Source organism: Pongo pygmaeus, chromosome 1 (assembly GCF_028885625.2).
Source record: "Pongo pygmaeus isolate AG05252 chromosome 1, NHGRI_mPonPyg2-v2.0_pri, whole genome shotgun sequence".
NCBI classification, from domain to species: domain Eukaryota; kingdom Metazoa; phylum Chordata; class Mammalia; order Primates; family Hominidae; genus Pongo; species Pongo pygmaeus.
Window position 1 is genome coordinate 144045542 of NC_072373.2, and position 12639 is coordinate 144058180.

General features: G+C 33.7%; 1 protein-coding gene across 8 annotated transcripts in view; it reads left to right on the forward strand.

Annotated features, from left to right (window-relative positions):
* The window catches only part of COL24A1 (collagen type XXIV alpha 1 chain), a 428817-nt gene that overhangs the window by 102106 nt on the left and 314072 nt on the right, over positions 1 to 12639 (forward strand). For all 8 annotated transcript variants that reach the window (XM_063653313.1, XM_054478067.2, XM_063653314.1 and 5 more), the window contains 2 exons: positions 5864 to 5917; positions 9153 to 9197. In XM_063653313.1, the coding sequence (XP_063509383.1) occupies positions 5864 to 5917; positions 9153 to 9197 (99 nt within the window). The remainder of the gene's footprint in view (positions 1 to 5863; positions 5918 to 9152; positions 9198 to 12639) is intronic.

Below are 12639 nucleotides of genomic sequence, written 5' to 3' on the forward strand. Positions count from 1 at the left end.
CAGGTTCAAGTGATTCTCCTGCCTCAACCTCCTGAGTAGCTGGGACTACAGGCACCTGCCACCACACCCAGCTAATTTTTGTATTTTTAGTAGAGATGGGGTTTCATATTGGCCAGGCTGGTCTCGAACTCCTGACCTTGTGGTCTGCCTGCCTCAGCCTCCCAAAGAGCTGGGATTACAGGTGTGAGCCACCGTGCTCAGCCCCTTAATACTTCTTTTACTAGCTTTGTGACTTTTGATGTTATTCAGTCTCTCTGTGCTTCATTTTTCTTATCTCATTATTTATTAAATGGTCATGATGAAACTTACTTTTCAGGTAGTTGTGAAAAATTAATCAAGATTAGCATTCTTAAGGTATAGGGCATAGTGTATGCATGTATTTACTATATGGATTCTATAATTATTATTTGAATTTGAGAGTTTCTTCTGTTCAATAACTAGTAACTCCAAGGAACATATGCAAAATATATTTGGCACTATACAACTTACTCTTACTGCATTTTGTCATCTTGCTTCAGTGAGCCATATAACTATGCTCTTCCATGTACCATTTTTGCATTGTATTATACATCCTTTTGTTTTTTCCTTTTCCCATTTGTATTGAAAATTGTTTTCTAGGCTGTAACCCTCTTAAGTTGTACTTTTAGTTAGGTTTTCACACTTTAGTTAGGTTACACTTGGGAGTGTGATTGGAATAAGGAGGGAATTTCACATTCATAAAGGGTCTCAAATGTAGATTTAAAAATTATTTGAAATTTAGGGGTATATGTGCAGGTTTGTTACATGGGTATATTGTGTAGTGCTGAGGTTTGGGCTTTTAGTGATCCTGTTGTCAAAGCAGTGAACATAGTACCCAATAGGTAGTTTTTCAACCCTTGCCTTTTTCTGGCCCTCCCTCCTTAGGGAATCTATAGTGTTTATTTTTCCCATCTTTGTGTCCATGTATATCCAATGTTCAGCTCCCATTTATAAGTGAGAACATGCAGTATTTTGTTTTCTGTTTCTGTGTTAATTTGCTTAGGATAATGGCCTCCATCTGCATCCATGTTGCTGCAAAGGATAGGATTTTGTTCATTTTTATGGCATTGTAGTATTCCATGGTCTATATGTACCACATTTTCTTCATGCAGTCCACTGTTGATGAGCACTTGGGTTGATTCCATGTCTTTTCTATGGTGAATAGTACTGCAATAAACATATGAGTGCAGATGTGTTTTTGGTAGAATTATTTATTTTTCTTTGGGTATACACCCAGTAATGACATTGCTGGGTCAAATGGTAATTCTATTTTTAGTTCTTTGAGAAATTTCCAAACTTCTTTCCACAGGGGCTGAACTAACTTGCATTACCACCAGCAGTGTATAAGTGTTCCCTTTTTTCTGAAACCTCATCAACATCTGTTATTTTCTGACTTTTTAATAATAGCTCTTCTGACTGATGTGAGATGGTATCCCCTTGTGGTTTTGATTTGTATCTCTGCAATTAGTTATGTTGAGCATTTTTTCATGTTTTGGGGCCACTTGTATGTCTTCTTTTGAGAAGTGTCTATTCATGTCCTTTGTCCACTTTTTAATAAAGTTATTTGTTTTTTTCTTGTTGATTTGTTTAAGTTCCTTGTAGATTCTGGATATTAGTCGTTTGTCAGATGCATAGTTTGAAGATATTTTCTCCTGTTCTGTAAGTTGTCTATTTACTCTGTTGATGGTTTCTTTTACTCTGCAGAAGACCTTTAGTTTAATTAGGTTGCAGTTGCCAAATTTTTTGTTGCATTTGTTGCTTTTGAGGATTTAGTCACAAATTATTTGCCTAGGCCAGTGTCCAGAAGGTTATTTCCTAGGTTTTCTTCTAGGATTATAGTTTGAGGTCTTACATACTAAGTCTTTAATCCATCTTGAGTTAATTTTTGTATATTAACTCAGTCAGAGGTAGGAGTCCAATTTCGTTCTTCTGCGTGTGGTTAGCAAGTTTTCCAGCACCATTTATTGAACAGGGTATTCTTTCCCGATTATTTATTTTTTCCGACTTTGTCGAAGATCAGTGGGTTGTAGGGTGCAGCTTTATCAAGTGTAGATTTTTAGCATTAACTTCAAATCTAGTTAAAAAGGCAAAAATCATAGAAACACACTCATAGGATGTTTTTCACTTAATTTGTGTCCTGTTACTGGTAAATTCTAAATGTTATGCATAGTACGTGAATGTTTTCATGAATCATGATAAATTAGCTTTTCATTGGCAGTTATTTGTTGGCATTTTTTGGAATTAGCAGAAATATTTTGTCAAATGTAAACATTTAAAACACATCATAATTTTTAAACCCTTCTTTGGCATTTCCTTATGTAATAATGTGCTAGCTGCTCCCAAAAGTCAAAGTATATAGAACCTCTCCCAACCCTCTGGTGGTCCTGCTGGTGACACAAAATTGCTTCTAACTGGATCTACAACCTTCAAACCAAAAAGCAAAAACATGTGTTATTATTTTTAATGTTCTTTGTTTCATTACACAGTAAACTCTAGTTTAATGGTGGTATTTTGAGAATGGCCTCAACTCTGTGTGGTTTCTTTGCTACTGCTGACATCTTATTTCTGTTAGAATCAGTGTAATGATGATCAAGAAACCTTTATGAAACACCTAAGCAATTACTTATAACATTATTCTATTTAAAATATCTAATTGTAAAATGTTACCTTTACACTCTGTACAGGCTGTGTTGGAGTTCTGACTTCAGTTCTTGAGTTATCAATTGATTATTTAGTTCATTGATAAGTATATACCAGTTAGAGTGTCTTTTCTTTTTATTTATAACCAAAACTCCTGTTGTATATATTAAAACAAAAGTTAGCTGACTTTACACTTGAAGTCATCAACAGATGATTCTGAAAATGTACACAGCTTGTCATCATAATCCTAAATGCTCTAGTATCAGAAATACTTTTGTATGGTTCACTTTAAAAGAAACATTTCCCATTCTCCAGCTGCTTGGCTTTCAAGTAAGAAAATCATAGATGTTTCACTTTATTAAAGTTATGTATAAAGGAACAAATTCTCTCTCTCCCTCTTTTCTTTTAATTTTTGCTTGTTCATACAGTCTGTGGAACATAAGGCAATTTTAGGCACCTTTGACAAGGAAAAACACCTAAAAAAGTTTTCAAGATGGATGGTGGCAACTTTTTTAATGGCAATACTTAACTAAACTCTAAGGAACTAAAACCTTCCAAAAGTTTTATTCCAGGCAACTTAGATATGATTCTTGAGACATTTATCTCTTTCTTTTTAAAATAAAGAAGATAAAATATATATAACATAAAATTTTCCATTTATAAACCCTCTTAAAGTATGTAGTCAGTGGCCTTAAGTACATCCAATTGTTGTACAACCATTGCCACCATCCATCTTAAAAACTTTTTTCATCTTCCCAAACTGAAACTCTGTACCCAATAAACAATTCCCTATTCTCCACTCCCAGTCCCTGGCAACCACCATTCTACTTTCTGTCTCTATGAATTTGACTACTATAAGTACATCATGTAAGTGGAATCATACACTATCTGTCCTTTTGTGACTGGCTTACTGCACTTAGTGTAATTGTCTTTAAGGTCCATCCATGTTGTGGCAGTTATCAGAATCCTTAATTTTTAAGGCTGAATAATATTCCATTTCATGTATATACAACATTTTGTTTATTCATTTATCTGTTAATGAACATTTGGGTTGCTTCCACCTTTTGATAATTGTGAATAATGCTGGAATGGGTATAGAAATAACAATTACTTTTTTAATGCTTGAATTCTTCAGTATTTGTTATTATGGAAGTATTTACTCTGAAAAATCACCCATTCTGTGATTCAAAATAAGAAACCTTTATTTAGAACTTAGTAAAATTGACCTACTGTATCTCTACTTCAATTTCTTTTAAACTTTGGCTTTTCTCTGCATCCATAAAACTACTCTTCTCTCACACCCCTATTTCACCCTCTGTCTGATCAGTGATAATTTTTCCTAATATTTTCTCCTCAAAGCTTTAGTCTGTCTTTAAGACTTCAGACATATCTGTCCTTCAGACTTTTTTTCTCTATGAGCTTTTTCTATGAACCCCACATCTCCCAACTCCCTGCCATGATAATTACATTTGAATATCTCATTATAATCGCAAATTCAAAATAACTAACAAAACTCATCCTCTTCATATCAGACTCAGGTTTTCTATTTGTTTTCCATATTTCTATCAGTGGTTAACATTTGTCTATCAATCCAACTGTAAACTTTAGAGTCGTCTTTCTCTTGATTCTTATGGACAGATAAAGACCTATGTGACCCACTGTAATCCAAGTGAATTTATAAAGTGAAAATATGCTTATATGAAAACTGTGTCTAAGTTTTCTTAATGACTCACAGTGTAAATTGCAGACTTTCCATCATAACAAAAAAGACTCTTCATGACATGACCCCCTGCTACCCTTTCCAAACTCACCTCTTGCCCACCAGACTATTTGCACAAACTATTTGCAATTCTTTGCAAATGCTGTGTCATTTCATTCTGATTGATTGACTGATGGCACATTGTTAGCCCTGCCTTTTCTTTTCTTCAGGACTTAGCTCAAATGTTGCTTCCTCAGTAAAGCAAAGCACCATTAATCTTCTCTCTAGGCAAAGTTGGTCATTCTGCTTCCAAAGTTCACATTGTCTATTTGTCATATCACCTATTACATAATCATGTAACAATTATCAAATGATGTTACAGTTATTTATTTGTATGACCCTCTTTCCTAATAAACTATGTACTTTTTGAGGGCATTGATTTTCATATGCATCTTTATAAACCCCAAATCTTTATAGACACAAAATGTCTACTAAAATAGTGTTTGTTGAACCAATGATCTGGACCTATAAACCTTCAAATTTAGACCACTTAAAGAGCCTTCTAACAGGTTGGCCTATATTCAGTGTTTCCTGTCATGGCTGTATGCTGTATCCTATCAACAGATTAATCTTTTAGAAATACAGCATACCATCAGTGCACTACCATACTCCCTAAAATCAGTAGCTTCCATTTGTCTAATATATACAGTCTAAAATTTTTATTCTGAAATTTCAGACTCTCCTTAATCTGGCCCCTAAACTACCATACACTTTATCTGTAAAACTGATGAAACGGGTTATTTCCCACAAGTGAGATATAACTAAGTTACATTAGAATAAAGTGCCTTGCATTGTTATTTATATGTATCCCTTTATTAAGGCAGGGTGGGTCTTACACATAAGCTAACATATAAAACCATCTTACACACAAGCTAACATATAAAACCATCTTACACACAAAGTATGTTATGTATAAAATGTGATCAATTACTATTTACAAACACTCCCCAATTGTTACCATTAACAAAGACTTCCTGTTTTGTCTCTATTTACCAAGATTTTACCTATTCTCTAGACCTATCTCAAGTGGCAGTCTCCTTTGAAGCCTTCTTTGATTGCCTTTGCCTCCTGCCACACTGAAATGTATCTCTTCCTCCACTGTACTTCTTATATTCTTATATTCTTTTGATACCTCCATTCTGTCTTAAATTTTAGCTAATTATATACATATATTTTCTGCCCACTGTAAAATTTAGTGAAGGAAATTATTTGGGCTTATTTTTATTAGCCACCATTTCTAATAAATTATATTTTATATATTTTTTAATGAGAAGATTGATTTGTAACTTCTGGAATAAAAGCAATTAGGTGAGGGGAAGTTATTCACACTTGTAAGTCTTATAATTTCATACTACTACAAATAAAATTTTAAGTACTTCTATTCAGAATCTCTTATGGGGAGAATATTCAAATGAACTAATATACAGATTATTTTCTTGTTTTAAGGGTTTTATTGGCTCTCCTGGAGAAGTGGGACAATTGGGACCTGAAGGAGAACGGGTAAGTCCATTCCCTTCAAATAGTATTTCTAAAGTGATATACTTGTGATAATGTACAATGGGGGTCATAAAATCAGATGTCAGGGAAGTAATCTTACTGAGTTAGCAAGCCAGGTTTAAGAAAAATCACCTGCCAGAAATGTAATTTGACTTTTGAAAATCTTACTGAATTTTGTTAAAGGAAAGTAATATAGCATGATAGAAATATAATTGTATTTTAAGTTCAAATTTTTGAAAATACGCCAAAATATTAAAATATCTAATTATGAATTTTTTATTTTGTAATTCATTATCTTTGAGTATAAATTCTTGACGGGTCTTGATTTTGAGAGCAATATACAGTAAAGAATTTAGCCTCAGAAGATATATTTTTGTTTAATTTAATAATGGGAGATAGCTGTTAATAAATATGGGTACTTGTAAGTAAAGATAGAACCTTTGCAAAATGGTTTGTTATACTAAAGAGATTAATGAAGTTAATTATAGGAGTTATGGCATTGCAGCTTCATCGTATCTAGTTTTCAGTGCTATATGCAATCTATATGCAGTAATTTATCTTTGTATTCCTTCATTTACATTGCCAGTATTAATTGAAAACAGTAGAATTGAACAATATTAGTATATTGTCATAGAAATTTGAAATTAGAGAGTCATATTCAGAATTCAGCCTTCACCCCTATCATTATAAGAATGTAGTTCAGGCCAAAATTTTCATTTCTGGCAAGTGATTTTTGCAAATGAAAGTGAACCAGATTCATTACTAAATGAATTTTTCAAATAAATAGTTTTTAGTGAGTGAGTTAAACTATATTTTCTTGTAATTACTTGTGAATGCCCCTGCAGAGAAGAAATAATCAAAGAGTTTAAATATGCTGCAATGACAATCAAAGTGTCTAGCCATCTTTGGTGAAATGAGGTAAAGATTTTCCCCTGGTGAACATAGCAAGTTGTTTTGTTCAATAGCAAAAAACATCTTAAGCATAATTCTACAACTAAGCCACTTAACCTTCATGTACTACGGCAAACTAACAGAGGATGTATCTCATTGATCATGCAAAGAATTGATCTGCTACTTCTTGACCCAATGATTCCAGTTTATGTTGTTACTCTGCTGTTCATAATAACAATCCTTTTCTGATCCTTTGACATGAGCTTATTTCTTGTAAATTATTTAATAAACCAAAATTATATGTCCTTGTAAAATGTTGTCATCTTGGATTTAATGATCTTAAGCCTGGTGTTGACACTGGCCATCAATAGGCACATTGCTGTAATCACACTCACTAATTTTTAGCAGTCTATATGAAAATATCAAGACCTGGCCGGGCACGGTGGCTCACGCCTCTAATCCCAGCACTTTGGGAGGCCGAGGCAGGTGGATCATGAGGTCAGGAGATCAAGACCATCCTGGCTAACACGGTGAAACCCCGTCTCTACTAAAAATACAAAAAATTAGCCAGGCCTGGTGGTGGGCACCTGTAGTCCCAACTACTCGGGAGGCTGAGGCAGGAGAATGGCATGAACCTGGGAGGTGGAGCTTGTAGTGAGCCGAGATTGCACCACTGCACTCCAGCCTGGGCAACAGAGCAAGACTCCATCTCAAAAAAAAAAAAAAAATCAAGACCTGTCTTAACATATAAATACACAAGACCAGTTTGTGATATTGGGCCCATCACGGGTACTGTGTCCTAATGTTATTTGGCTATGTCAAAATTTTCATTAAAACTATGAATGATGTAGCTAAAAGAGTGTTATGTTATAAAACATTTAAGTACAAAAAAGCAGAAGAAAATAAGATACAGTAATGCTAACCATTCCTGAAAACAAATGGAAAGAAGAAGTCATTTCTGGGAGTCAATATTGTACATTACATGCATATTGTGTGTATACACATAAACACACATATGAAACATGTACACATATATACATGTATATATATGAAAAATGCTTATATAATTCTGTCTGCATTATTTGGCTTCTTGATGAGATTTAGGGAGGCTACTGAAAATTTAGGAAATAATTATTCTATTTTTTTAAAAAAGGTTGATTGTATTATGTAAATATACATAAAGTCTCAATGAGATGAGTCCTCCTCACCTATGAACTCTTTTTTGATGATCAGATACATGAGTATTTTTTAAACACTGTTGACTTGAAAGTGAATGGATTGCTTCAGCCAGTGATGTCTTCTAACTTACCTGTATGTACTATTAATCTCAAGCTACATGGTTGTGACAGACTGCTTAGTCTACAAATCTCAAAGTGATAATATCAAGTAAGATGCTTTAATCTGCAAGTAACAGAAAACCACAATTCAAACTGGCTTAAACATAAGGATATTTTTAATGATGATGATGAAAATAGCAAATGATTTACTGAATGGTTTTATATATGTACATATATATAAAAAAATTTAATAAATGGTTTTATATACATGAATTAACTTCTTTATATATGTATATATACATGAAGTTTTTAATAAACATATATATGTGTATATATATACATGAATTAACTTCTTTATATATAAAACCATTTATTGAATGATAGGTATTGTTATTCTTCTCATCATAGATGAAGAAAATGAGGCACACATAGAGGAAGTATCTTGTCTTAGACTATATACAGAAAGTAAGAGCAGACCCAGGATTTGGACAAGGTTTTGTCTGGCTCCAAAGCCTGGGTACTTAAGTACTGTACCCTACTGCTTCTTACATGACCAGAAATCCATAGGTTAGGTGGGCTGTAGATTCTCTCTGCTTTACCTTTTCTAATGTTGTCTTTACCCTAAGGCTTATTTCCCATATGATTGCAAGATTGCCAGTGCACAGGTTAAATGTGTCTTTGTTTATATCCAGATAGAGAGGGGAAGACAGAGAAGAGAGCATTGTCCCTTAGATATGGAAAATAAGACCCTCGTGTTCATCTCGTTGTGCCAACTTTGGTAATATGCCTATCTCTGGACAAATAACTATCACCAGGGAAATGTCAAGATCCCATTTGGAAGTATAGATGGGATGGATTCCTGAATAAAAGCAGAATTTTGTTTTGAAGAAGGAAAGGGGCTGCCTCAGTTAAATTAATATATTGAGGCTTTTCTGAATATCACATCAGTTCATAGAACAATTTGTTTTTGTCTTTTTCATACTTTTATTACTTTATATTGGGAGAAAAAGATCTATAGTATCTAATTCATTCATTCAACAAATATTTCCTTTTTCTTTTCTATATTCTAGGGCATTCCTGGGATCCGTGGAAAGAAGGGGTTTAAGGGGAGACAGGTATCTTAATTTGTGTTTTTTGAGGTTTATTTTACAGCAATATAACCTGGTTATGTGTTCTTACTTATTAAAATATGAAGATACTTTTTGCTTTTCGTTGTTGTTTATAATCATTCCATTTTAATTTTTGCCTCTTGAATAGTGTATCAAATAATACCTGAGGATATAAAGGAAAATCTAGATTAAAAAATAACTCAACTTTGAACACTTCTAACCCTGTCACTATACCAGTGGGAAAACCCTTATCTCTATGGTAAGGAGCTAAAATGTCACAGAAAATACGTGAACAACTTAAAACACAAATGGTAGTACTCTTAACCTACTCTATATGACCAGATGTTGTAGAGGTTCAATCTCATGTTCTAGAGGTTTTTAAAATGCATGCTTCAGCTGTTAATTCAGAGATTAGTTTGCAACAGCTTCTCACATTTTCAGGTTAAAAAAAATCCAGGAAAGTGAATTTTACTAGGTAATATAATAATTTCAGAGATGGCAGGAAATTTTGACATCATCCAGTACCCCATTGCTTAACAAATGAGAAAAATGTGGTCCAGAGAGGCATCCTGAGGTTCTCCTTGTTAAGCTAGTATAGTCTGTGAAGATAAAAAGTGAGATTTTCATAACAACTTTTCTAAAATTTTGTGTACCTGAATAAAATCTTAATGATAATACTAAAGGACTGCAGCTCTCACCAGAATACTCAAATCATTTTGAAACATTTATCCTTCAAGCTTTGTAATATTCTTTGAAGGGAAAATAGAGTAAGTGTTAATGTCACCATAATATAGGTGAGTAAAATAAAGCTTAGAGATATTAAAAGACTTGCTCGGATCAGATAGTTAAAAGTGGTAAAATCAGTAACTGAGCAAAGCTCCATTGAATCTAAATCCAGAATCCTTTTCCTTACTGCCTAGATATTTCTGCTCTGTCTTCTACTCACACTGCTTAGAAGAGGCATGAATTGTTTTTTCATGATGTCTGGCCAAAATGAGATACAGTTATTTTAAAGTTTAAAGATTATAATATATTAAGATAAACTTACCAAACTGTCAAGAAATACAAAATAAGCCAAACATTTTGTTTCCCCGCATTTACATTGAACGTAGAAGCTAATCTTATAATGGTTATAACAGTAGAAACTGCCATCACCATTGCTATTATCACCATTCTTAAGTTCTCAAGCACTGTGATAAGTATTTTATATGCCATCTCATTTAACTATACTCTATTTCACTTGAATACATTGGTGTGTTAATTTTTTTTTTTATGTTTTAGCTCTCATACACATATCCCAACAGAAAATACCTTTCTATTTATTGGGTATCCAATTTCTAATCTAAAATTCTAAAAATTGACAATAGGTGGTTTGTTTTCTTTAGTCTTATTTACTCCTTTCTGTATCTTCAAATTTTCACCCTTCTCCTATCAATGTATGCTATTAATAAAAGGACCAATAAAATCATTTGCCACAATACATGAATTACTTCCAATGCTTAAAATGCTACCTTACCCTTTAGTAAGTATGTACAATCTGAAGGCGGGGCGTGGTGGCTCACGCCTGTAATCCCAGCACTTTGGGAGGCTGAGGCAGGCAGATCAGTTGAGATCAGGTGTTCGAGACCAGCCTGGTCAACACGGCAAAACCCCATCTCTACTAAAAATACAAAAAATAGCTGGCTGTGGTGGTGGGTGCCTGTAATCCCAGCTACTCAGGAGGTTGAGGCAGGAGAATCACTTGAACCCAGGAGAATAAGGTTGCAGTGAGCTGAGATTATGCCACTGCACTCCAGCCTGGGTGACAGAGTAAGACTCCATCTCAAAAAATAAAAACAAAAATAAAAATAAATTAAAAATAAAATAGAGTCTTAAGACAAAATAACTAATCTGCATTGGTGGAATTTTAGACATTGATGAGCAAATTGAGTATTTTCTCAAAACCCTTGTTATATATCACTTAGATAACCACCAATTATTTCATTTGATGATATTGCTGATCTCATGTAGACATCAACTTGATTTTGGCTTTGGCAATGTAGAGGTAATTTCTATTCCTACTATAATGAATTATAAAATTATCCAGAGACCTTTATAGACAACTTCTGGATTTGTAATCCATAGGGAATTATGAAATTATCCAACAGGAGTCTATTGAATTTAAAAAGGGAGTTTAAGAAAACAGTTGAAAAATAGTGAATGAAATGATTATGGGGCTCTTGTTTGATTGCACTGTTCTTCTTATTACAAAATTTGCAAAGTTTTATTGCTTTTAAAATATATGCATTTGTAATAGATTTAGATCTTTAGAAAAATTGTATTTGAAAAACACATAATATTCATTTTTTCTGACTAGTGTTTATTTTAAAGTCTGTCTAGTACCGTAATATATTATGTGTGCTATATGTACTTTTTCTCATTTTTACTGCAAAATGATTTGTCTATATTTATAGGGAAAATGTGAATACTTAAAATACAGTTACAGCCACATGTCAACTTATGGCAAGGCTGACCTCAGAGACTGTCCCAGAATATGTTATCCTATGTATAAAAGGCCCCCTTATTCTTTCTGTTTATTATAAATAAAATCATCTTCAAAAGATATTATGCACCATAGGATTCTTGTACTTCAATTTAGATGGTTAAAATTCCATGAGAATCATGGTCATTTATTACTGTTTTAATAACAGTAAAAGGAAAAGATCTTTTGATAATCTTTCCATTCTCTTTGATGTAGAAAAAAGTAGGTGTGTAGAAGATGAATATGGTCATGTTCTCCTGGTAATTCATTAAATTATGTGTACTATCAATTGTGAAATACAGAACAGAACTAAAAGATTCCAGGCTACTATGAAGTAAATGGATGATACCTATACATTTGAATGTGATAGAAACCTGGAAATGCTGAAATCTGAACGTGCCAGTATCTGAGAAACTTTTGGCTTTGCATAAGTCAAAAACTGTTTTAATTTTCTGCTAGTTTGAGAGCTATTTAGAAGTTTGGGCCGGGCGTGGTGGCTCATGCCTGTAATCCCAGCGCTTTGGGGGGCCGAGGCGGGAGGATCATGAGATCAAGAGATCGAGACCATCTTGGCCAACATGGTGAAACCCTGTCTCTACTAAAAACACAAAAATTAGCTGGGTGTGGTGGTGTGTGCCTGTAGTCCCAGCTACTCAGGAGGCTGAGGCAGGAGAATCGCTTGAATCCAAGAGGCGAAGGTTGCAGTGAGCTGAGAGCGTGCCACTGCACTCCAGCCTGGCAACAGAGCGAGACTCCGTCTCAAAAAAAAAATGGAAAACAAAAATAAGAAGTTTGGATTGATGTTTCATTGTAGTACTGCTGTGTAGATACAATATTATTTCATTTACTATCATTGGTAGAATCGTATTAGAAGATGTACTTTATCACAACTATTCCCCTTAATTTTTTAAATTAATATTTCTGTGT